The sequence below is a fragment of the Dendrobates tinctorius genome, unplaced genomic scaffold (assembly GCF_039654945.1).
Source record: "Dendrobates tinctorius isolate UK_male_01 unplaced genomic scaffold, ASM3965494v1 ptg000132l, whole genome shotgun sequence".
Lineage (NCBI taxonomy): Eukaryota > Metazoa > Chordata > Amphibia > Anura > Dendrobatidae > Dendrobates > Dendrobates tinctorius.
This window is the reverse complement of record NW_027361800.1, coordinates 7,861,670-7,889,330: the sequence shown is the minus strand read 5'-3', so window position 1 is coordinate 7,889,330 and position 27,661 is coordinate 7,861,670. Positions and strand designations below refer to the sequence as shown.

The 27,661-nt window shown below is 43.8% G+C and overlaps 1 protein-coding gene across 4 annotated transcripts in view; it reads right to left on the bottom strand.

The window, feature by feature from the left end:
* Nucleotides 1-27,661, bottom strand: part of LOC141048056 (uncharacterized) — a 1,479,555-nt gene that overhangs the window by 995,336 nt on the left and 456,558 nt on the right. For all 4 annotated transcript variants that reach the window (XM_073543414.1, XM_073543413.1, XM_073543415.1 and 1 more), the window contains exon 5: nt 11,925-11,988. In XM_073543414.1, the coding sequence (XP_073399515.1) occupies nt 11,925-11,988 (64 nt within the window). The remainder of the gene's footprint in view (nt 1-11,924; nt 11,989-27,661) is intronic.

Below are 27,661 nucleotides of genomic sequence, written 5' to 3'. Positions count from 1 at the left end.
GTTTAAGGAACTTTTTAAGCGGGTTAGGAAATGAAAGCGACCCGTTATTAGTTCACAATAATGGCTTTTTTCTATCACCTTTCCAGTTTGTGTCAGTATTCAGACGTTGTCTGGAAAAAGTGGGCATTTGGTCAAAATATTATAGCGGACACTCCTTTCGGATTGGCACAGCTACAGAGGCAGCAAGGAGGGGTCTGGGTGAAGAGACAGTAAAGAGAATTGGGCTCTGGGAGTCAGCGAGATTCCGTTCTTATGTGCGCCCATCAATGGTGTAAAAAACGACATATGATGGTGGTGTTATAGTCTATGGTTGTATCATTTGAATTTTATGTTTTGTAGGTACGGGTCCGCTACTTACCTGGATTATGGGCCACTGTTTTGTATTTTGGGCAGCCCTGAGACCAGACGTTCGCCCGAATGGGGGGCAGCTGGGCGTGCCAAGAACACTGGCGGTGCTAAGTTGGATCGGAAAAAGAGGGATGGTATGGAAGCAATTGGTAACTGAGTTTCACAGGTTCGTTCGGTTGGACCGGGCACCGGAGGTGCTAGTGATTCATTTGGGGGGAAACGATTTGGCTAAACGCACTTGTAGGAAGTTACTTAGGGATATAAAATTTGATATGTTGAGGCTTTGGTCCATGTTTCCTAGTTTACTAGTAGTGTGGTCAGATATCATTCCAAGGAAGGTGTGGTACGGGACTAGATCAGTGCAAGGCGTCAATAGGGCCAGGGTTAAGTTGAATAGAGCAGTGTCCCGATTCATGGTTCGAAATGGAGCAATTGTCATACGTCATACAGATTTGGAGTCGGGAGAGAGTGAATTCTGGAGGGAGGATGGTGTTCATCTGAACGCAGTGGGCCTTGATTTATGGTGTTTGGCAATTCAAGAAGCCATTGAAAAAAGCATAAGAGTTTGGCGGGACATAAATGTCTGAGGGGGTCAGAGCATTTGTGTCTGTGGTGTGGGGGGGGAGGTCCTAGAGGTTGGTGGTGCCAGAAATGGCGAATTGGAGGGGGGGGGGGATCGCAAATGTCCTGGACTCTCCCTTCGGTGGATCACATGGAATGGAAACTGGGTCAGCTAGGGTTAATTTGTTTGGGTTCGTGCTGCATGTAAGGGATAGGGCTAAGGGATTGTAGGAGGGTTTAGGGATGGGAGGGGGAGCAATATAAAAAGGACGGTCACATGGGTTGGGGCAACCATTTTAGGTGCCCCATAGAAGTGATAACAAGCTCCCTCCCACCCGCCCCTGTTATTAATTGTTATACGGGTCACTTAAATGGTTAATGTCATAAAAAAAGAACCATGAGATGGTGGTCTGGGTGTAACCGAGTTATATGCAATTTCGTCATGGCAGCGTGGCGTGGGGGGGGTCCTCGAGGTTGGTGGTGCCAGAAATGGCGGATTGGAGGGGGGGATCGCAAAGGTCCTGGACTCCCCCTTCGGTGGATCACATGGAATGGAACGGTATGGTGATACCGACAAGCCGTGGCCAGTTACGGCACTGTTTGGCCGGGCGAATCTCTTAAGGTTTCTGAGCTGGTGCTTAACGGCTGGAGACAAGATTCGGCCAGGGGTGGCAAGTTGGTGTAGGATGTGGATCAGAGGCTGATACAGTTTGGGGCCTCGAGGATCGCCCCTCCCCTTAATTTTGGTTTTTGTTGTTAAAATTGTTGTACTTTATATTAATAAAGGCTGCTGTGGCCATTTCATCCAATGCAATGTCTGGTGAGTAATTTATGTGGTACGGTGTCAGGTTGGGGAGGCCGATCGGCGGCCGGGCAATTGTGGTACAAGGTGGGAGAGGAGCGAAAACGCGGGGATCACGAATACCCACTTGTCATGGCCAGCTTAATATCCAGACCTGAACCCCATTGAAAACCTCTGGAATGTAATCAAGAGGAAGATGGATAGTCACAAGCCATCAAACAAAGAACTGCTTAAATTTTTGTACCAGGAATGGCATAAGGTCAATCAAAAGCAGTGTGAAAGACTGCTGGAAAGCATGCCAAGACGCATGAAAGCTGTGATTAAAAATCATGGTTATTCCACAAAATATTGATTTCTGAACTCTTCCTGAGTTAAAACATTAGAATTGTTGTTTCTAAATGATTATGAACTTGTTTTCTTAGCATTATTTGAGGTCTGCAAGCACTGAACTTTTTTGTTATTTTGACCATTTCTCATTTTCTGAAAATAAATACAAAATTTAGTGCTTGGAAATTCAAAGACGTGTCATTAGTTTATAGAAAAAAGCGCATTTTACACTTTACTCAAAAATGTACCTATAAAGAGAAAAATCAGACAAACTGAAAATTTTGCAGTGGTCTCTTAATTTTTGCCAGAGCTGTATATACACTGTGATGAAGTCACTGGTAAAATACTGGAGGGGAGATATGCATCACTACGCTTAATAGCGTCAGTGATGTGAAACCCAGAGTACTTTCCTCCAACACACTAAAGCTGGAGTCACACATAGCGACTTACCAGCGATACCGACACCGATATCAAGGTGTCAGGATCGCTGGTAAGTCGCTATGTGATCGCTCGTGAGCTGTCACACAGACAGCTTCACCAGGTCTCCCGCCTGTCACACACAGTGATGCGTGCTGGCCAGCGGGAGACCAGTGACGAAAAATATGTCCAGTGGTTTCTTGCAGCGATCAGCGATACCGGCAGGGGGGACACTCGCTGATCGCTGTCACACACAGCGATCTCGCTGGTGAGATCACTGTTACGTCACAAAAGTTGTGACTCAGCAGCGATCTCGCTAGCGAGATTGCTATGTGTGACTCCCGCTTAAGTGTTGTGAGGATTAGGCTAAGTTGCAAAACAGGGCTGATTTTTATGCGAACATCCACAGAGTGAAAGGGAGGATGGCTACCTTATCTCCACTTGGAGATCCGACTGTGCTGACAGGACCATTGTGATTTGTAATAGTTATACTGGAGGACTCAAGAGTCTTTTTGCGTGAAGCAAGAAACTACTGGTTTCACAGTTTGTAGGTGAAAAAGCCTATATTGTAAACACACGGTGCTTCAAATAAGTGCAGATAAAACTCAAGTCCATAACACGTAGAATAACTACTGAATAAATCTTAACAAGTCTGCTGGAAACCTCAAAAAGAAATGTAATCAGCGAAACAAGTAAGTCCATGTCTTCCTGGCGCCGCTGGAGTGGCAGCCTGTTACAGTAGCTCCTTCTTTGCTCTCCTTTTTTCTCTATTTTTTCTATTTTTCCTTTCTCTTTTTTTTTATTGTTACTCCAAAGGACATTGCACTATGGAAAACCATAAGAGGACCTGGACCTTCGATGGACTTTTTACCTTGTTTTTACTTGGATCTAAGGTGTTGGGAAATCCAGGAACTGAAAAAGACCCTATTGTGTACTCCAGAGAAGCTATACTGCTGCTTAGGGATACAGCAAGGCAGCATGCTGCTAATAGACCAGAGGACATTCTACCAGAAATAAGGAGGACTAAGAGAAGAGGTTGCAGAGCTGGAGCCCTCAGGAAAGCTAGAAGAAGGTGCTATAGACCTGCTCTTCCCTCCGTCATTATGGGCAATGTGAGGTCACTCGGGAATAAGATGGACGAACTGTCGGCGCTGACCAGACATCATCGGGAATTAAGGGAGTGCAGTATGTTGCTGTTTACAGAGACCTGGCTCACCGAAGGTACTCCGGACACTGTTGTCTCGTTGGATGGCTTTAAACTCATTCGCGCGGACAGGACAAGGGAGAGCGGTAAGAGGAAAGGCGGAGGGCTGGCGATATTTGTGAATGATAGATGGTGTGACTCTAGGCACATCGTGGTCAAAGAGCAAACATGCTGTAAGGACATTGAGCTATTAGCTGTGGGCATGAGACCTTTTTATTTACCGAGGGAACTATCGCATGTAATCATGATAGCTGCATATGTCCCCCCTTCTGCGAAAGCTGATGCCGCCACTGAGGTCCTACATTCCACAGTGAGCATGATGCAGTCCCTTCACCCCCAAGCACTCCTTCTGGTTTCGGGAGACTTCAATCATGTGTCTCCAGCATCCATACTACCCAGTTGCACACAGTATGTTACCTGCCTCACTAGAGACAACAAAACATTGGACTTGTTCATTGCCAATGTGAGAGGGGCATATGCCTTGTCAGCCCTACCGCCCCTTGGAAGATCGGATCACAACCTAGTGCACCTCCAACCCGTGTACAAGCCACTTGTGCAGAGAGAACCTGCTGTCACTCGCACAGTGAGGATATGGACTGAGGAGAGTGATGATGCTCTGAGAGCCTGCTTTGAAACAACCTCTTGGGATGTGCTGCAAGATTCCTTTGGTGATGACATGGATGGTCTCACACACTGTATAACGGACTACATTAATTTCTGTGTAGACAACACGGTACCCACAAAAGTAGTGAGGTGCTTCTCTAACAATAAACCATAGATCAGCCCCGGAATAAAGGCTCTTCTCAAAGAGAAGAAGTTGGCCTTCAGATCAGGTGACAAGGGCAGGCTGAGAAGTGCAGAAAGATCTGAAGAATCTAATCAGGCAGGGAAAGGCTAATTATAAGAGAAAGATTGAACTGAAATTGTCACAGAAAAGGATTCATAAAATCTGGGAGGGTCTAAAGTCTACATCTGGGCATAGACAGACTGTCTCCAGGATGGTTGTAGATAAAGAGGGGCTTAATGAACTTAATCTATTCTTTAACAGATTTTATCACACACTGGCTGCTCCTTGCCCTGCATACCATTCACACCTCTCTGCTACAATAACCTCACCCCCTGCTGCAACTTGTCAACTGAGCCAGGGTCTGTTTTTCACAAGTACCCAGGTTGCAAAAGAACTGGTTAAGATCAAAGTTTTGAAGGCTGCAGGTCCTGACGGCATCAGTGCAAGGCTAATCAAAACCTGCGGGCACCAACTGAGTGAGATCATTACATATCTGTTCAATATGAGCCTGAGAATAGGTATAGTACCACAACTGTGGAAATTATCGTGTGTGGTACCAGTTCCGAAGAAACCTTATCCGAAAGACCTTAATGACTATAGACCTGTAGCACTGACATCACACCTAATGAAGGTACTAGAGAGTTTGGTTCTCACACGTCTCCGGCCTCTAGTGAGCTCGGATATGGACCCTCTCCAGTTTGCCTACAGGCCGGGCATTGGTGTGGATGATGCCATTATCCACCTTCTAGATAGGACTCTCTCTCACCTGGAGAAACCTGGGAACACTGTGAGAATAATGTTCTTCGATTTCTCTAGTGCTTTTAATACCATACAGCCAGGTCTACTGAGAGACAAGCTGGGCCTTGTTGGCGTGGACCTCCAACTCTCCACCTGGATCCTTAACTACCTCACGAACCGACCTCAGTTTGTAAAGGTTCGGGACAGTGTGTCAGACATGGTGATCTGCAATACAGGGGCACCTCAAGGTACAGTTCTTGCCCCTTTTCTCTTCACACTGTACACTGCAGATTTTAAGTGCAACTCATCTAGCTGCTACTTGCAGAAGTATTCCGATGACTCTGCAATAGTAGACCTCATCACAGGAGGAGATGAAAGAGAGTACAGAGATACTAACCAAGCTTTTGTGGAGTAGTGTCAGAGGAACCACCTTAGGATTAATTCCGGGAAGACCAAGGAATTGGTGGTGGACTTTCGCAAGGGCAAAAATCCACCAGTAGTGGTGAACATTCACAGAAATGACATTGAGATAGTCGACACCTATAAGTACCTTGGTGTGATCCTCAATAATAAGCTTGACTGGGCCCATCACTTGGATGCAGTGTACAGGAAGGGCCAAAGTAGGCTTTATCTGCTCAGAAGGCTGAGAGCCTTCGGAGTTAGAGGGGCACTCCTTGCATCCTTCTTCAACTCTGTTGTGGCATCAGTCATCTTCTTTGGTGTGGCGTGCTGGGGTAGTGGCATATCAACCAGGGACAGGAATAGGCTGGACAAACTGATTAGAAGGGCCAGCTCTGTCCTGGGATGCCCCCTTGATCCAGTTCAGGAAGTAGGCGACAGGAGGATACTGGCCAAGGTGAGCTACATGGTGCAGAATGATTCCCATCCCATGCATGAGACCGTGACAAAGATGTGCAGTACTGTCAGTGACCGGCTACTTCATCCTAAATGTGAGAGGGAGCGCTATCGAAAGTCCTTCCTTCCTGCTGCAGTTAGGCTGTATAAACAGCACTGTCCAAAACAGAGAACGACCCAAACAGAGAACTGATAGATCCAAAGTTGTGATAGTCTGGTTACATCATTTTTTTTTTTTTTTCGTATATGTATCTATCTACTGTCAATGTAATGCCTTTATGCATCTGTATCTGTACTTGTTCCTGCCTTGCTGCTGTAATGCTCTGAATTTCCCCATGGTGGGACTATTAAAGGATTATTTTACCTTATCTTATCTTGTCTAGTCTATGCACAGATAAGCAAGTCCAAACAAGGTGTTAGATTATCCATGGATGCCTGGGTAGGAAGTATCAGATTAAGCAGAGCAGTCCCAAACTTTTCAGCTAATTAAACAAAGGCAGAAAAAGAGCAGCAACCAGATTACCTGTTTAGCAAATGCTGGTGAAGGTCAGTGGCACTGAGGAAGCAGCACAAGCAGTCAGTAGCAGGAGGTACACTGGCAGAGATGAATACAGCAGGATCTCAGAAAGTGAGGAGCAGGATATTCACACAGGTTTGCAGGAGCAGCTAGAAAGCCAGGAAACCACCAGGAGCAGGACACAGGCAGAATACTCTAGCACAGAAGACTAGAATATGGGGTGGAGTTATAGGGCAGAAAGACAAGGGGCACATGAAACAAAAGACACCATCTTGAAAAAGGGCAGGCATGCCCAAAAGGTAACCAAAAATATTCAGATTCCTGAAATTACTCCCTCCTTAGAAGCAGCCTCAGGACGATCCTGTACCAGGTTTCTCAGGGAATCTCTGATGGAAACAAGAAATTTTCTGTTGGGCATTGATATTTTCCACAGGTTCAAAAGAGTCTTGTTTAGGGGAATACCCCTGCCACCTTAACAGGTATTGGAGCCGATTCCTGCAAATCTTGGAATCAATAATTTCTTTCACCACAAATTGTTCTTGCCCATCAATCACCACAGGCGACGGAGGTGGCACAACATGTCCCTGGAAGGTATTAGGAGATATGGACTTTAGTAAAGAAACATGGAAAACTGGTGTACCTTCATGGTCCTAGTCAGCTTCAGACGGCAGACCACACAGCTTACAATATCTTAAAAAGGCCAATGAATTTCTGTCCAAGTTTCTGTGAAGAAACGTTTAACCTTTCAACCTTGAACATGGGTACAGGTTTACAGATTCTATCAGACGATCTCTTGTAACGTTCTTGAGCTGTGGTCAGAGATTCCTTCAGAACTTCTGGATTTTGCATCATCACAGTCATCTTTTTCTCAACTGCCGGAAAAGGATAACTAGGTAAGATACATGGATGATAACCCAGACTGGTAAAGAAAGGTGTGAGCTTAGTGGAGGCGCTCTGAGAATTGTTATATGAGAATTCAGCTAACGGTAGTAACTCCAACCAATCATCCTGGAGATGGCTGACGTAGCATCATAGATATTGTTCCAAAGTCTGGTTGGTGCGCTCAGTCTGACCATTCATCTGGGGGTGGTAAGCGGAAAAGATACAGACATTAACATTGAGTGCAGAGCAAAACCCCTTCCAGAATCTTGAAGTGAGCTGCACTCCACGGTCAGAAATGATCACATCTGGGACCCCATGCAGCCGAAAAACATTCTGTATAACCATGTTCACTGTATCCTTAGCTGAGGGGAGGCCAGTGCATGGAACAAAATGAGAGGCCTTAGTCAGACGATCAACTACCACCAGGATCATATTCATGCCCCCGATGTAGGCAGTCCATTGAGATAGACCCCCATGGGCGGGACAGAACAGGTAATGGTTGCAGAAGACCCATAGTTGCCACATGAGGAGAATTGTAACGAGTACATACCTTGCAAGAGAGAACATAGTCCTTAGTATCCTTCAGACAAATTGGCCACCTGAAAAATCGGCTTAGGAACTCTTGTGTCTTCTGTACCCCCCCTGTGACCAGCCAACTTGGAGTCATGGACCAAGTTGAGGATCTGCAGACGGACGGCCTCATGGATATAAATACGTCTATCTCTGAACCACATGCCACCCTTAAAGACAAGATTCATATCAACAGGTGGATTGGCCAGAAATACATCACCATCATAAGCCTCCTTTGCACTCCTTCCACAAGTCCTGATCGTGAATAACTCCAATGAAGTTGGCATCAGATACAATGGTTTTGGATGGGGCTCCAGGTACAGAATCCGCAGCGTGTATTCGGGATAAAGAATCAGTCTTTCCATTACGAGGACCTGGACGGTACGAGATAATAAAATTAAATTGATTTTTAAAAAAATTCCAACGAGCCTGACGAGGAGAAAGATATCTAGCGAACTAAGGAACTCTAAATTGTGATGGTCTGTTAGCACTACAATCTGTTGTGCGGCTCCTTGCAGATAATGCCTCCATTCCCTGAAAACCGCAATAATAGCCAACAGTTCCTTGTCTTCCACGTCGTAGTTCTTCTCTGCTGAGGTTAGTCTATGGGAGAAGAAAGCACAAGGATGTAGCAGATGCTTCTCTCCAGTTGTTTGTGGGAGAATAGCCCCCAAAGCAATAGCAGAAGCATCCACCTCCACAAAGAAAGGAAGTGCTGGGCCTGGGTGGATCAACAGCGGTGCTGAGATGAAACAGGTCTTAAGCTGATCAAAAGCTTCTTGAGCCTGTGATAACCACTTAAAGGGCTTTTCCTTCTTTGTCAAGAAAGTAATGGGATGGACAATATCAGAAAAATTTAGAATAAAACATCTGTAGAAATTTGCAAAACCGAAAAAATGTTGGACCTCCTTAACATTCTTGGGTACCGGACAGTCAAGGATAGCCTGAATCTTACTTGATTCCATGTTCAACCCCTGGGGAGAGATGACATAACCTAAAAACTGTATCTCAGAATGATGGAACTCGCACTTCTCCAAGATTAAGTTTAGAGAAAACTTTAGCATGGCGGACTCTTTCAATAATTCAGGAATCAAAGTCAAAGAATAACAATTCCGTATGGTTACCTTATTGAGTTCCCGATAGTCAACACCTGATAGTCAGCTCCTGCTTCCTGCTTTTTGTCTCTCTCCCCGTCGAGTGTCTCAGGGTCGCATCTTTTTTTTTTTTACAAAAAACATAGGTGCCCCTGCTGGTGAGGAATAAGGACGTATGAAGCTTTCGTCCAGATTCTCATCAATGAACACCTTTAAGGCTTGAAGCTCAGGCGCTGCCAAAGGGTATTCGTTACAGAAAGGAATAGCAGCCCCAGGAAGCATCTCAATGGGACAGTCATAATGCCTATGTTGCGGTAGCTGATCTGCATTCTTCTTTTCACAGATATCATAGAATTCTTTATACGCTGAAGGTAAAGTAAATGCCTGTATAGGTGGTTCTGTATCCATGGACTCAGGGACAGCTTCAGTTATCGCTGAGATGCTCCTTGTTGGAAAGATAATCTCCTTTGTCTCCCAGTTGATAGTCGGGTTCGGAGAACGCAACCAAGGGATACCAAGAATCACAGGGAAATGAGAAAAAATTAACAAGAAACAAAGTTGCTCCTAATGATTAGGTTCTAACAAAATCTCAAGGGGTACAGTCTCCTGATCCACAGGCCCGGATATTAAATGCGACCCATCCATTGTTTCCATAGTAATCGGAGAGGCTCTTCACTGAATGTTAATACCATGTTCTTTGGCAAAGGTAATGTCCATAAAATTGCCTCCTGGTCCAGAGATAATCATAGGTGCACTTAAAATCCAGTCAGGAGCTAGCAAGAGCTCTGCTGCAGACTTACAGTGTGGTACTCGCAGGTATGCAGGATGCAGTGACGAGTTGGAGACGGAGTAAGCTCAAATTCAACTTTTATATATGGATTATATGGCTAACTGGGAAAGCTGACAATAGTTTTCCACTCAGGGAAGCTAGACACTAATACACAAATAACATGATATAAACTACTCGGCAAGTGCCGGCAACTGTATGGCTGCGATATGGACGACTACGAGTCCTGGAACTATAATTATAAATCAACGGAGTGTCACTTATCCTGCTCTGATGTCCTGCAGAGTTTTTGTCTGGGAGGTGTCCGTTTAGCGTCTCAGCTGCTGGGCACAGCCGACGAGCCATTGTCGTAGGCTTCGGGCGTTCCTACGCCCAGGTGCAGAAGGCTCACATCAGACCCCAGGAGAGATCCTCAGCATCGGGGCTCCTCTTGGAGGCAAGGTGGTGGCAACCACAGGGCATGATGTATAGGCCACAGCCGCGGTCCGGAGCAGGGCAGTGACAGCCACGGGTGGCAGCATACAGGCCGCAGCCGCGGTATGGAGCGGGTCAGTGGCGGCCGTGGGTGGCAGCGTACAGGCCGCAGCCATGGTGCGGATCGGGACAGTGGCGGACGCAGGTGGCAGCATACAGGCTGCAGCTGTGGTCTGGAGCAGGGCAGCGGCGGCCGTGTGCCTCAGTGTCTGCGCCGCAACCGCAGTGTGGAGCGAGGCAGAGGCAGCCGCGGGTGTCAGCTCTGTGCCATCCTCTCCCTGGATTAGGTGAGCCCCGGTCCTGTCTCTCTGGAAGACGCTGACTCACTCCTGCTCTCCAGCGCCACTTAGGCTCCTGCTTCCTGCTTTTTGTCTCTCTCCCCGTCGAGTGTCCCCTGCTGGTCTCCTGTGCTCCTTTTATAGCTGCTCCACCCCCACACTTTCTAGATGAGTCTCTGTCCCTGCCTGTAATTACTTCCCCCCGGGAACATACCTCCTGGGAACCTAAGTGACAGCCCCCTTAGTTCCGCCTCGGTTACAGAGCGGGGGCTCTGTCCCCTACAACAGCTAGAGTCTGTGCACGTGTTATGGGAGGACAGAGAGAGAGAGTAAGGAACACAGCGTTGATCTTACCTGCCAGAGCGCAGGACCTGAAACACGTGACCTCCAGGAGAGTGGACGGAGGCAGAGCCAGACTCCGAGCAGCGGCGGTGATCGGCGAAGCCGGAGAATAGTCTGAACATGCCAAAATCAAGCCAGGAGGTTGATGAAGTGTCAAAAGGGTGAGAGGTAAGCGTGGTAGCGATGTAGCAAAAAGGTCTCGGAACCGAAGATAGTGGTGCAGTACAAACAGGGCAGACAGGAGGGAAGTTAGAGTACCAAGCCGAAGGTCAGAGCCAGAAACAGACAATAAGCACGGAGTCACAAGGCAAAGCACAGAATGAGAGAACAGACCGAGTCATACACAAAAAAGCAATCGGACGAAACAGTATGCAAGCACACCCACACCAGGCGGTCAGACTCACAGCCAAGACAGATGTATCACTGACCATGATCCCCAGATGAAGGCGGGTAAATATAGCCCTCTCCAAACCAAAAGGAGGCTATACAAATTAACCCTGAGAGGACAGGGAAGGAACCTTGTCCACAACCATGACAGGAGCAGGAGGTACACTGGCACAGATGAATACAGCAGGATCTCAGAGAGCGAGGAGCAGGATATTCACACAGGTTTGCAGGAGCATCTAGAAAGCCAGGAAACCACAAGGAGCAGGACATAGGCAGAATACTCTAGCGCAGACTAGAGTATGGGGTGGAGTTATAAGGTAAGAAGACGAAAGAGCACATGAAAATAAAGATGCCATCTTGAAAAAGGGCAGGCATGCCCAAAAGGTAACAAAAAATATTCCTGACGTGATGTCACAGTCATGTGTTTCCTCTTTTTGCCTTAAGGGCTGTGCTTACTTCCCCTCCTTGTTGGTTTATGCTGCCAAATAACAAACTAACCAAAATATTTTTTTCACTTTTGCTTCAAACATTGGGCAATACTAAAAATAAAGTACCTCTGTTCAAGAGTCGTTGGCTTTCTTCTCTCAGTTACCACATCAACATCATCATAAACTTCATCTGAAAAAAAAATACAATCACGTAAATGGTGTTTTGTTGCGCACATCCCACACATAATGTTAATTCAAAACATGAATCCAAATTTGCAGTCATGCCCGAAAGTGTTGGCATCCTGGAAATTATTCCAGAAAATTAAGTATTTCTCCCAGAAAATGACTGGAAATACACCATTTGTAATAGACATGTTTATTTCCTTTGTAGTAAATAAATGTTGCATAACAAAACGTGCAATTGCAATAATTTTTTGGGAGAAATACAGCATTTCATTTTATGTAATAAATTCAAGGATGCCACCACTTTCATCCATGACTGTATAAACCCAAAATATTGTTTATAAAAATTTATTGTCCTGTCCTGCAAAATATGTTCTCATATGACAATCAGAAAAAAATAAAAAACTTACAGCTTTCATAATGCAAGTACACAAATATTATTACAAATATTATTATTATATATACTATATAATATTAGTTTTTTGATAAAATTTTACAGTACTAAAGTACTAAAACTTAACAGAAAATATAATGTACACTTAAAGTGGGTACGGAGAGTATTCAGACCCATTTAAATTTTTCACTCTTTGTTTCATTGCACCCATTTGGTCAATTCAAAAAAGTTCATTTTTTTCTCATAAATGTACACTTTGCACCCGATCATGATGAAAAAAAAAATAGAAATATAGAAACTTTTGCAGATTTATCAAAAAAGAAAAAACAAAATATCACATGGTCATAGTATTCAGACCTTTGCTCTGACACTCATATTTAACCCCTTCACCCCCAAGGGTGGTTTGCACGTTCATGACCGGGCCAATTTTTACAATTCTGACCACTGTACCTTTATGAGGTCATAACTCTCGAACGCTTCCATGGATCCCGGTGATTCTGACATTGTTTTCTCGTGACATATTGTACTTCATGGTAGTGGTAAAATTTCATTCAAATAACTTGCGTTTATTTGTGAGAAAAACGGAAATTTGGCGAAAATTTTGAAAATTTCGCAATTTTCCAACTTTGAATTTTTATGCCCTTAAATCACAGAGATAAGGCACACAAAAAACTTGATAACTAACATTTCCCACATGTTTACTTTACATCAGCACAATTTTGGAACCAAAATTTTTTTTTGTTAGGAAGTTATAAGGGTTAAAAGTTGACCAGCGATTTCTCATTTTTACAACACCATTTTATTTTTAGGACCACATCACATTTGAAGCCACTTTGAGGGGTCTATATGATAGAAAATACACAAAAGTGACACCATTCTAAAAACTGCACCCCTTAAGGTGCTCAAAACCACATTCAAGAAGTTTATTAACCCTTTAGGTGCGTCACAGGAATTTTTTTGAATATTTAAAAAAAAATGAACATCTAACTTTTTTTCATAAAAAAAATACTTCAGGTTCAATTTTTTTTATTTTACCAAGGGTAACAGGAGAAATTGAACTGCAAAAGTTATTGTGCAATTTGTCCTGAGTACGCAGATACCTGATATGTGGGGGGGAACGACTGTTTCGGCGCATGGCAGAGCTCAGAATGGAAGGAGCGCCGTTTGACTTTTTCAATGCAAAATTGGCTGGAATTCAGATTGGATGCCATGTCACGTTTGGAGAGTCCCTGATGTACCTAAACAGTGGAAACCCCCTACAAGTGACCCCATTTTGGAAACTAGACCCCCAAGGAACTTATCTAGATATGTGGTGAGAACTTTGAACCCACAAGGGCTTTACAGAAGTTTATAACGTACAGCGGTACAATTAAAAAATCATATTTTTTCCACAAAAATGATCTTTTCACCCCAATTTTTATTTTCCCAAGGGTAACAGGACCCTAAAAGTTATTGTGCAATTTGTCCTGAGTACGCTGATACCCCACATGTGGGGGTAAACCACTATTTGGGCGCATGGCAGAGCTCGGAAGGGAAGCAGCGCCATTTGACGTTTTTGGCTGGAATTGAGATCGGACACCATGTCGCGTTTGGAAAACCCCTGATGTACCAAAACAGTGGAAACCCCCCACAAATGACACCATTTTGGAAACTAGACCCCCTAAGGAACTTATCTAGATGTGTGGTGAGAACTTTGAACCCCCATGGGCTTCACAGAAGTTTATAACATAAAGCCATACAATTAAAAAATCATATTTTTTAAACAAAAATGATCTTTTCACCCTCAATTCTTATTTTTCCAAGGGTAACAGGACCCTAAAAGTTATTGTGCAATTTGTCCTGAGTACGCTGATACCCCACATGTGGGGGTAAACCACTATTTGGGCGCATGGCAGAGCTCGGAAGGGAAGCAGCGCCATTTGACGTTTTTGGCTGGAATTGAGATCGGACACCATGTCGCGTTTGGAAAACCCCTGATGTACCAAAACAGTGGAAACCCCCCACAAATGACACCATTTTGGAAACTAGACACCCTAAGGAACTTATCTAGATGTGTGGTGAGAACTTTGAACCCCCATGGGCTTCACAGAAGTTTATAACATAAAGCCATACAATTAAAAAATCATATTTTTTCCACAAAAATGATCTTTTCACCCTCAATTCTTATTTTTCCAAGGGTAACAGGACCCTAAAAGTTATTGTGCAATTTGTCCTGAGTACGCTGATACCCCACATGTGGGGGTAAACCACTATTTGGGGGCATGGCAGAGCTCGGAAGGGAAGCAGCGCCATTTGACGTTTTTGGCTGGAATTGAGATCGGACACCATGTCGCGTTTGGAAAACTCCTGATGTACCAAAACAGTGGAACCCCCCACAAATGACACCATTTTGGAAACTAGACCCCCTAAGGAACTTATCTAGATGTGTGGTGAGCACTTTGACCCCCCCAGTGCTTCACAGAACTTTACAACGCCCGGGCGTGAAAATAAAAAATTCGTATTTTTTCCACAAACATGATCTTTTAGTCACCATTTTTTTATTTTCCCAAGGGTACCAGGAGAAATTGGACCCCAAAAGTTGTTGTCCAATTTGTCCTGAGTATGCTGATACCCCATATGTGGGAGAAAACTACTGTATGGGCACACGTCGGGGCTCGGAAGGGAAGTAGTGACGTTTTGGAATGCAGACTTTGATGGAATGGTCTGCGGGTGTGATATTGCCTTTGGAGAGCCCCTAATGTACCTAAACAGTGGAAACCCCCCACAAATGACACCATTTTGTAAACTAGACCCCCCAAGGAACTTATCTAGATGTGTGGTGAGCACTTTGACCCCCCCAGTGCTTCACAGAAGTTTACAACGCCCGGGCGTGAAAATAAAAAATTCGTATTTTTTCCACAAACATGATCTTTTAGTCACCATTTTTTTATTTTCCCAAGGGTACCAGGAGAAATTGGACCCCAAAAGTTGTTTTCCAATTTGTCCTGAGTACGCTGCTACCCCATATGTGGGAGAAAACTACTGTATGGGCACACGTCAGGGCTCGGAAGGGAAGTAGTGACGTTTTGGAATGCAGACTTTGATGGAATGGTCTGCGGGTGTCATGTTGCCTTTGGAGAGCCCCTAATGTACCTAAACAGTGGAAACCCCCCACAAATGACACCATTTTGTAAACTAGACCCCCCAAGGAACTTATCTAGATGTGTGGTGAGCACTTTGACCCCCCCAGTGCTTCACAGAAGTTTACAACGCCCGGGCGTGAAAATAAAAAATTCGTATTTTTTCCACAAACATGATCTTTTAGTCACCATTTTTTTATTTTCCCAAGGGTACCAGGAGAAATTGGACCCCAAAAGTTGTTTTCCAATTTGTCCTGAGTACGCTGCTACCCCATATGTGGGAGAAAACTACTGTATGGGCACACGTCAGGGCTCGGAAGGGAAGTAGTGACGTTTTGGAATGCAGACTTTGATGGAATGGTCTGCGGGTGTCATGTTGCCTTTGGAGAGCCCCTAATGTACCTAAACAGTGGAAACCCCCCACAAATGACACCATTTTGTAAACTAGACCCCCCAAGGAACTTATCTAGATGTGTGGTGAGCACTTTGACCCCCCCAGTGCTTCACAGAAGTTTACAACGCCCGGGCGTGAAAATAAAAAATTCGTATTTTTTCCACAAACATGATCTTTTAGTCACCATTTTTTTTATTTTCCCAAGGGTACCAGGAGAAATTGGACCCCAAAAGTTGTTTTCCAATTTGTCCTGAGTACGCTGCTACCCCATATGTGGGAGAAAACTACTGTATGGGCACACGTCAGGGCTCGGAAGGGAAGTAGTGACGTTTTGGAATGCAGACTTTGATGGAATGGTCTGCGGGTGTCATGTTGCCTTTGGAGAGCCCCTAATGTACCTAAACAGTGGAAACCCCCCACAAATGACACCATTTTGTAAACTAGACCCCCCAAGGAACTTATCTAGATGTGTGGTGAGCACTTTGACCCCCCCAGTGCTTCACAGAAGTTTACAACGCCCGGGCGTGAAAATAAAAAATTCGTATTTTTTCCACAAACATGATCTTTTAGTCACCATTTTTTTTATTTTCCCAAGGGTACCAGGAGAAATTGGACCCCAAAAGTTGTTGTCCAATTTGTCCTGAGTACGCTGACACCCCATATGTGGGAGAAAACTACTGTATGGACACACGTCGGGGCTCGGAAGGGAAGCAGTGACGTTTTGGAACGCAGACTTTGATGGAATGGTCTGCGGTTGTCATGTGCGTTTGGAGAGCCCCTGATGTACCTAAACTATTGAAACTCCCCACAAGTGACCCCATTTTGGACACTAGACCCCCCACGGAACTTATCTAGATGTGTGGTGAGCACTTTGAACCCCCAAGTGCTTCACAGAAGTTTATAACACTCGGACGTGAAAATAAAAAAATCATTTTTTTTCCACAAAAATGATATTTTTGCCCCCAATTTTTTATTTTCCTAAGGGTAACAGGAGAAATTGGACCCCAAAAATTGTTTTGCAATTTGTCCTGAGTAGGCTGATACCCTACATGAGGGGGTAAAACACTGTTTTGGCGCATAGCAGAGCTTGGAAGGGAAGGAGCACCATTTGACTTTTTCAACTCAGAATTGGCTGGAATTGAGATCAGACGCCATGTTGCATTTGGAGAGCCCCTGATGTGCCCAAACAGTGGAAACCCCCAATTCTAACTCCAACCCGAACCCCAACACGCCCCTAACCCTAGCCCTAACCCTAGCCCTAACCCTAGCCCTAACCCTAGCCCTAGCCCTAGCCCTAACCCTAACCCTAGCCCTAACCCTAGCCCTAACCCTAACCTAACCCTACCCCAACACACCCCTAGCCCTAACCCTAGCCCTAACCCTAATGGAAAAATGGAAATAAATACATTTTTTTTATTTTATTATTTTTCCCTAACTAAAGGGGTGATAACGGGGGGTTTGATTTACTATTTATGGCGGTTTTTATGTTTGGCGGCTGTCGCACGCTAAAAGACGCTTTTTATTGTAAAAATAGTTTTTGCATCACCACATATTGAGAGCTATAATTTTTCCGTATTTTGACCCACCGAGTCATGTGAGGTCTTATTTTTTGCGGGACGAGTTGACGTTTTTATTGGTACCATTTTCGGGCACGTGAAATTTTTTGATCGCTTTTTATTCCGATTTTTGGGACGCAGAATGAACAAAAACCAGCGTTTCATGAATTTCTTTTGGGGGGGGTGCGTTTACACCGTTCCACGTGCGGTAAAATTGATAAAGCGCTTTTATTCTTCGGGTCAGTACGGTTACAGCGATACCTCATTTAGGTCGTTTTTTTATGTTTTTGTCAGTTTTATGCAATGAAAACTATTTTATATAAAAAATAATTATTTTTGCATCGCTTTATTCTGCGAGTTATAACTTTTTTATTTTTTTGCTGATGATGCTGTGTGGTAGCTTGTTTTTTGCGGGACAAGATGACGTTTTCAGCGGTACCATGGATATTTATATGCGTCTTTTTGATCTCGCGTTATTGCACTTTTTGTTTGGCGGTATGATAATAAATCATTATTTTTTGCTTCGTTTTTTATTTTTATTTTTTAAGGGGTTCGCTAAAGGGGTTAACTAATGGGACAGTTTTATAGGGCAGGTCGTTACGGACGCGGCGATACCTAATATGTGTACATTTATTGTTTTTTTTTTTTATTATTTTAAAAAAATGAATTTATTGGGGAATATTTTTTTTTTTTTTTACTAATTTATTTGGCGATTTTTTTTAATTTATTTTTACACTTTTTTTAAAATTTTTTTTTACTTTATTACATAGTCCCAGGTGGGACATCACTGTCCTGTGACAGATCGCTGATCTGTCACATCACAGATCACTGTGACAGATCAGCAATCTGTCACAGGCAGTGCACAAGGCTTCCTCATGCCTGCGCTTTGCAGGCACTGAGGAAGCCAGCTTCCCCAGGCCCCCGAAGGCCCCCGTCGCCATCTTGGATTCGGGGGCCTGGAGGATAGGAGTCCCCCGCAGCAGCGCTGCACATTGCGCTGCCGTGGGGGGCTCAGGGAAGCACGGAGGGAGCCCCCTCCCTGCCGATGCTTCCCTTTAACTCCCGGTACACCGCGATCGCGTTTGATCGCGGTGTGCAAGGGGTTAATGTGTCGGGGGCGGTCCGTGACCGCCCCTGACACATTGTGCCGGGTGTCAGCTGTGATAATCAGCTGACACCCGGCCGCGATCAGCGGCGCTCACCACGTGGGCGCCGCTGATCGCGGTAGACGTACTATCCCGTCCCCGGTCATACGGGCCCGGGTACCGTGGACGGGATAGTACGTCTCATGTCAGGAAGGGGTTAAGTCACAAGCTGCCCATTTCCTTGTGATCCTCCTTGAGATGGTTTTACTCCTTCATTGGAGTCCAGCTGTGTATAATTACACTTATAGGACTTGATTTGGAAAGGCACACACCTGTCTATATAAGAACTCACAGTGCATGTCAGACCAAATGAGAATCATGAGGTCAAAGGAACTGGCCAAGGAGCTTAGAGACAGAATTGTGGTAAGGCAGATATCTGGCCATGGTTATAAGAGAATTTCTGCAGTACTCAAGGCTCCTAAGAGCACAGTGCCCTCCATAATCCTTAAATGGAAGAAGTTTGTGACAACTGGAAGTCTTCCTAGACCTGGCTGTCTAGCCAAACTGAGCAATCATGGGAGAAGAGCCTTGGTGGGAGAGGTAAAGAAGAACCCCCACATCACTGTGGCAGAGCTCCAGAGATGCAGTAATGAGATGAGAGAATCATAAAATCATAGAATCGTAGAGTTGGAAGGGACCTCCTGGGCCATCTGGTCCAACCCCCTGCTCAAAGCAGGATTCGCTAAATCATCCCAGTTAGATGTCTGTCCAGCCTCTGTTTGAAGACTTCCATTGAAGGAGAACTCACCACTTCTCGTGGCAGCCTGTTCCACTCATTGATCACTCTAGCTGTCAAAAAGTTTTTTCTATTATATAATCTGTGTCTCCTCCCATTCAGCTTCATCCCATTGCTTCTAGTCTTTCCTTGTGCAAATGAGAATAAAGTTGATCCTTCTACAATGTGACAGCCCTTTAGGTATTTGTAGACAGCTATTAAGTCTCCTCTCAGTCTTTTCTTCTGCAAACTAAACATTCCCAAATCCTGCAACCTTTCCTCATAAGACAGGGTTTGCAGACCGGTCACCATTCTGGTTGCTCTTTTCTGAACTTGCTCCAGTTTGTTGATGTCTTTTTTAAAATGTGGTGCCCAAAATTGGACACAATATTCCAGATGAGGTCTGACCAAAGAGGAGTAGAGGGAAATAATTACTTCATGTGATCTAGACTGTATGCTTCTGTTAATACATCCTAGAATTGCATTTGCCTTTTTTGCTGCTGCATCACACTGTTGACTCATATTCAGTCTGTGATCTATTAGTATACCTAAGTCTTTTTCACATGTGCTGTCACTTAGCCCTATTCCTCCCATTCTATATATGCTTTTTTCATTTTTATTGCCCAGATGTAGTACTTTGCATTTCTCCCTGTTAAAAACCATTCTGTTAGTTGCTGCCCACTTCTCCAGTTTATTTAAATCTTTTTGAATCCTCTCTCTCTTCTCTAGTATTAGCTATCCCTCCTAGCTTTGTGTCATCAGCAAATTTAATCAGTTTACCCTCAATTCCTTCATCTAAATCGTTGATAAAGATGTTGAACAATACAGGGCCCAGGACAGAGCCCTGTGGTACCCCACTTGAGACTTTCTTCCAACTGGATGTGTAGCCATTTACGACCACTCTTTGGGTCCGATCACTAAGCCAGTTATGAATCCACTTAACAGTTGCCTTGTCCATTCCATACTTAGTCATTTTTTCAATAAGGATTGTATGAGAGACTTTGTCAAATGCTTTGCTGAAGTCAAGATATACTATATCTACAGCATTTCCTTGATCCACCCAATCAGTAATACCGTCATAGAAGGAAATTAAATTAGTCTGACATGACTTATTAGTTACAAACCCATGCTGACTCTGTTTAAGTTCCACAAAGTGCAGCCCTACAACAGTTTGGCCTTTATGGCAGAGTGGCCCGATGGAAGCCTCTCCTCAGTGCATGACATATAAAAGCCTGCATAGAGTTTGCTAAAAAACACATGAAGGACTCCCAGTCTATGAGAAATAAGATTCTCTGGTGTGTGCGATGAAGATAGACCTTTTTGGTAATAATTCTAAGCGGTATGTGTGGAGAAAACCAGGAACTGCTTATCACCTGCCGAATACAATCCAAACAGTGAAACATGGTGGTGGCAGCATCATGCTATGGGGGTGTTTTTCAGCTGCAGGGACAGGATGACTGGTTTCCATTAAAGGAAACATGCTACAAAGATATCCTGGATGAAAACCTTTTCCAGAGTGCTCTGGACTTGGCCGAAGGTTCACCATCCAACAAGACAATGACCCTAAGCACACAGCTAAAATAACAAAGGAGTGGCTTTGGAACAACTCTGTGACCATTCTTGACTGGCCCAGACAGAGCCCTGACCTAAACCCAATTGAGCATTTATGGAGAGACCTGAAAATGGCTGTCCACCAATGGACAGCATCCAACCTGATGGAACTGGAGAGGATCTGCAAGGAAGAATGGCAGAGGATACCAATATCCAGGTGTTAACCCCTTTCTGACATTAGACGTACTATCCCGTCCATGTGACCTGGGACTTAATGTCCATGGACAGAATACTACGTCATAGCGATCAGCAGTGCTCCCGAGATGGAGCACAGCTGATCGCGGCCGGGTGTCAGCTGATTATCACAGCTGACACCTGGCACTATGTGTCAGGGGCAGTCACGGACTGCCCCTGGCAAGTTAACCCCTGGCATACTACGATCAAACATGATGACAAGCGGGGGGGCTCCCTCCGTGATTCCCTACAACTAAAAGCGCAGCGCGATGTGCTGTGCTGCCCTGGTTGGCCTCCTTCCCTGCAGGCTCCCTGATTCAAGATGGTGGCAGGGCCTTCGGGGGCCTGCAGGGAGGTGGGTTCCTTGGTGCCTGCAGAGCGCAGGCATGAGGAAGCCATGTGCAGCGCCTGTCAGATCGCTGATCTGACACAGCGCTGTGTAATGTGTCAGATCAATGATCTGACACATGACAGTGATGTCCCCCCTGGGACAATAAAATAAAGTAAAAAAAAAAAGAAAGTGTAAAAAATAATTTATAAAAAATCGCTAAATAAATTTAAAAAAAAATAGTCCCTAATAAATTCATTTTTTGGAAATAAAAAAACCCCAAAACAATAAAAGTACACATATTTAGTATCGCCGTGTCCATAACGACCCACCCTATAAAACTGTCCCACTAGTTAACCCCTTAAGTAAACCCCTTAAAAATAAAAATAAAAAACAAAGCAAAAAACAAAGCTTTATCATCATACCACCGAACAAAAAGTGCAATAATGCGCAATCAAAAAGACGGATATAAATAACCATGGTACCGCTGAAAACGTCATCTTGTCACGCAAAAAATGAGCTGCCACACAGCATCATCATTGAAAAAATAAAAAAGTTATAGCTCGCAGAATAAAGCGATGCAAAAGTAATTATTTTTTATATAAAATTGTTTTTATTGGTAAAGCGCCAAAACATTAAAAAAGACATAAATGAGGTACCGCTGTAATCGCACTGACCTGAAGAATAAAACCGCTTTATCAATTTTACCACATGTGCAACGGTGTAAACACAAAATGTCATGATGCAAAAACAATTTTTACAATAAAAAGCGTCTTTTAGCGTGTGACAGCTGCCAAAACATAAAAACCCACCATAAATAGTAAATCAAACCCCCCTTTATCATCTCCTTAGTAAGGGAAAAATAATACAATAAAAAAATGTATTTATTTCCATTTTCCCATTAGGGTTAGGGCTACTGCTAGGGTTAGGGTTAGGGCTGAGATTAGGGTTAGGGGTGTGTTGGGGTTAGGGTTGGAGTTAGAATTGGGGGGTTTCCACTGTTTAGGCACATCAGGTACTTTCCAAACGCAACATGGCGTCTGATCTCAATTCCAGCCAATTCTGCATTGAAAAAGTCAAATGGTGCTCCTTCCTTTCCAAGCTCTGCCATGCGCCCAAACAGTAGTTTACCCCCACATATGGGGTATCATCCTACTCAGGACAAATTGCACAACAACTTTCGGTGTCCAATTTCTCCTGTTACCCTTGTGAAAATAAAAAATAAGGGGCAAAAATATCATTTATGTGGAAAAAAATATGATTTTTTTATTTTTACGGGTCTACGTTATAAACTTCTGTGAAGCATTTGGGGGTTCAAAGTGCTCACCACACTTAGGTCCTCTTTGCTTTGGTTTATGTGCCCATACATAAACCCAAGAAAAGTGGAAGTACCAGACAGAATAAAATACTGAGAAATTTTATTAGTCACAATTAAAACAGATCATGTGCAAGGAATTATATAGAACAAGGCAGAGTGTACTCCATGCAACTATCAAAATTGAATCAAGTGAACAGGTATACAAGACAGCAGGAACACCATGTTAATGACAAATAAGAAATATATGACCGCTAAGTTAAAAACAATAAATCCATGTGGATATAAAACCAGTGGACTGAGACCAAAATATGGCAAATACTAATGAAAATTTACAACATATCATGCAAAGTGCATTGTGCCAAGATAGGAAATACCATAATTCATAGAGTCATATAAAGTGCATAGTGCTGAGGTAGAATATACTATAATAGGGTAAACCTATGAGCCATGAAATACACTCACTGGCCACTTTATTAGGTACACCATGCTAGTAACGGGTTGGACCCCCTTTTGCCTTCAGAACTGCCTCAATTCTTCGTGGCAGAGATTCAACAAGGTGCTGGAAGCATTCCTCAGAGATTTTGGACCATATTGACATGATGGCATCACACAGTTGGCGCAGATTTGTCGGCTGCACATCCCTGATGCGAATCTCCCGTTCCACCACATCCCAAAGATGCTCTATTGGATTGAGATCTGGTGACTGAGGAGGCCATTTGAGTACAGTGAACTCATTGTCATGTTCAAGAAACCAATCTGAGATGATTCGAGCTTTATGACATGGCGCATTATCCTGCTGAAAGTAGCCATCAGATGTTGGGTACATTGTGGTCATAAAGGGATGGACATGGTCAGCAACAATACTCAGGTAGGCTGTGGCGTTGCAACGATGCTCAATTGGTACCAAGGGGCCCAAAGAGTGCCAAGAAAAAATTCCCCACACCATGACACCACCACCACCAGCCTGAACCGTTGATACAAGGCAGGATGGATCCATGCTTTCATGTTGTTTACGCCAAATTCTGACCCTACCATCCGAATGTCGCAGCAGAAATCGAGACTCATCAGACCAGGCAACGTTTTTCCAATCTTCTACTGTCCAATTTCGATGAGCTTGTGCAAATTGTAGCCTCAGTTTCCTGTTCTTAGCTGAGAGGAGTGGTACCCGGTGTGGTCTTCTGCTGCTGTAGCCCATCTGCCTCAAAGTTCGACGCACTGTGCGTTCAGAGATGCTCTTCTGCCTACCTTGGTTGTAACGGGTGGCAATTTGAGTCACTGTTGCCTTTCTATCAGCTCGAACCAGTCTGCCCATTCTCCTCTGACCTCTGGCATCAACAAGGCATTTCCGGCCACAGAACTGCCGCTCACTGGATTTTTTTTCTTTTTCGGACCATTCTCTGTAAACCCTAGAGATGGTTGTGCGTGAAAATCCCAGTAGATCAGCAGTTTCTGAAATACTCAGACCAGCCCTTCTGGCACCAACAATCATGCCACGTTCAAAGGCACTCAAATCACCTTTCTTCCCCATACTGATGCTCGGTTTGAACTGCAGGAGATTGTCTTGACCATGTCTACATGCCTAAATGCACTGAGTTGCCGCCATGTGATTGGCAGATTAGAAATTAAGTCTTAACACACAGTTCGACAGGTGTACCTAATAAAGTGGCCAGTGAGTGTATACCCACTATATAAATGCCAAAGTGCTAAGAGAGTGCTGCAAAAAGTGTAAATAGGGGCCGATATTCATAGGTAAGCAAAAAAGCAATAGCTAATATGATAAAGGTGTATACCTTGCCACTATCTTCATATGTTTATGAGCGGTCATACAGTATATTTGCAATTTGTCATTAACATAGTGTTCCTGTTGTCTTGTATGCCTGTTCACTTGATTCAATTTTGATAGTTGCATGGAGTACACTCTGCCTTGTTCTGTATAATTCCTTGCACATGATCTGTTTTAATCGTAACTAATAAAATTTCTCAGTATTTTATTCTGTGTGGTACTTCATCTTTTCTTGGGTTTATCTATTTCCTTTTTGGAAGTTGACATTTATTTATGGTCTCCCTTTTGGATTTCTAATGTGCCAATAAAGAAATTTTCTCCCACATATAGGGTATCGGCATACTCAGGACAAATTGGACAACAACTTTTGGGGTCCAATTTCTCCTGTTACCCTTGGGAAAATAAAAAAATTGGGGACTAAAAGATCATGTTTGTGGAAACAATATGATTTTTAAATTTTCACGCCCGGGCGTTATAAACTTCTGTGAAGCATTTGGGGGTTCAAAGTGCTCACCACACATCTAGATAAGTTCCTTGGGGGGTCTAGTTTCCAAAATGAGGTCACTTGTGGGGGGTTTCCACTGTTTTGGCACATCAGGGGCTTTCCAAACGCGACATGGCGTCCGATATCAATTCCAGCCAAAAAAGTCAAATGGCGCTTCTCCCTTCCGAGTTCTGCCATGCGCCCAAATAGTCGTTTACCCCCACATATGGGGTATGAGCATACTCAGGACAAATTGTAAAATAACATGTGGGTTCCTGTACCCTTGGAAAATTAAAAATTGGGGGTGAAAAGATTATTTTTGTGAAAAAAATATGATTTTTTCATTTTACGGCTGTACGTTATAAACCTCTGTGAAGCCCTTGGGGGTTCAAAGTGCTCACTACACTTCTAGATAAGTTCCTTGGGGGGTCTAGTTTCCAAAATGGTGTAATTTGTGGGGGGTTTCCACTGTTTTGGCACATCAGGGGCTTTCCAAACGCGACATGGCGTCCGATCTCAATTCCAACCAAAAAAGTCAAATGGCACTGCTTCCCTTCTGAGCTCTGCCATGCACCCAATTAGTCATTTACCCCCACATATCAGGTATCAGCGTACTCAGAACAAATTGCACTATAACTTTTGGGGTCCTGTTACCCTTGGAAAAATAAAAATTGGGGGTGAAAAGAACAATTTTGTGGAAAAAATATGATTTTTTAATTTTACGGCTGTACGTTATAAACTTCTGTGAAGCCCTTGGGGGTTCAAAGTTCTCACCACACATCTAGATAAGTTCCTTGGGGGGTCTAGTTTCCAAAATGGTGTCATTTGTTGGGGGTTCCACTGTTTTGGCACATCAGGGGCTTTCCAAATGCGATATGGCGTCCGATCTCAATTCCAGCCAAAAAAGTCAAATGGCGCTGCTTCCCTTCCAGCTCTGCCATGCACCCAAATTGTAGTTTACCCCCACATATGGGGTATCAGCGTACTCAGGACAAATGGCACTTTTGGGGTCCTGTTAGCTTTTGGAAAATAAAAATTGGGGGTGAAAAGATCATTTTTGTGGAAAAAATATGATTTTTTAATTGTACGGCTGTACGTTATAAGCTTCTGTGAAGCCCTTGGGGGTTCAAAGTTCTCACCACATATATAGATAAGTTCCTTGGGGGGTCTAGTTTCCAAAATGGGGTCAATTGTGGGGAGTTTCCACTGTTTAGGCACATCAGGGGCTCTCCAATTGTGACATGGCGTCCGATCTGAATTCCAGCCAATTTTGCAGTGAAAAAGTCAAACGGCGCTCCTTCCCTTCTGAGCTCTGCCATGCGCCGAAACAGTGGTTCCCCACGACATATCAGGTATCAGCGTACTCAGGACAAATTGCACAATAACTATTGCAGTCCAATTTCTCCTGTTACCCTTGGTAAAATAAAAAAAATTGGACCTGAAATAATTTTTTTGTGAATAAAAGTTAAATGTTAATTTTTTTTTAAACATTCAAAAAATTCCTGTGAAGCACCTGAAGGGTTAATGAACTTCTTGAATGTGGTTTTGAGTACCGTCAGGGGTGCAGTTTTTAGAATGGTGTCACTTTTGTTTATTTTCTATCATATAGACCCCTCAAAGTGACTTCAAATGTGATGTGGTCCCTTAAAATAAAATGGTGATGTAAAATAGAAAAATTGCTAGTCAACTTTTAACCCTTATAACTTCCTAACAAAAAAAAATTTTGGTTCCCAAATTGTGCTGATGTAAAGTAAACATGTGGAAAATGTTATTTATTAAGGTTTTTGTGTGCCATATCTCAGTGATTTAAGGGCATAAAAATTCAAAGTTGGAAAATTGCGAAATTTTCAAAATTTTTAATTTTGGGAGTAAAGGGGTTAAAAACTTGTTGCATCATTCCCAAGAAGACTCATGACTGTACTAGTTCAAAACTGTGCTTCTACTGAATACTGAGCAAAGGGTCTGAATACTTATGACCATGTGATATCTCAGTTTTTCTTTTTTAATAAATTTGCAAAAATTTCTATATTTCTGTTTTTTTTCAGTCAAGATGGGGTGCAAAGTGTACATTAAAATGAACCTTTTTTTGAATTTACCAAATGGCTGAATTGAAACAAAGAGTGAAAAGTTTTAAGGGGTCTGAATACTTACCGTACCCACTGTATGTGTTATTGCTGTATTTGTACCAACATGTTGAATAAATTAGCCTGTTATATTTAACCCCTACCTGACATCCACTATACAAGTACGGTGTCGTGGGACATGTGTTACTGCAAATGGCTGTTACATGTACGGTGTGACGGTCGGGTCAGCTCACTCGCAGAGTTGGCGTGATCATCAGCGGGCGTCAGCTATATACCCTGCAGATATGCCCACTTTTTGTGCTAGCCTCAATCACAGGAGTTTTGCCCCTCTGATGCCCCTGTCAATAGCGACAGCGACAGCAATCATCTAAGGGAGGGAGCTCCCTCTCTGCTCTGTTTGATACAACACATTTGCAATCATGCTGTGCTTATGGTCACCATAATGACCCCTAGCCAAAACATGGCCATGGACTCACCCAGGTATGGTGACCTGTAAGTTCATGCTGTGAGCAGGAGCTCAAACGTCTCCTCCTTGTGTGCGAGAGACTGATTTAATGCTCTGGAATGCAAAATCA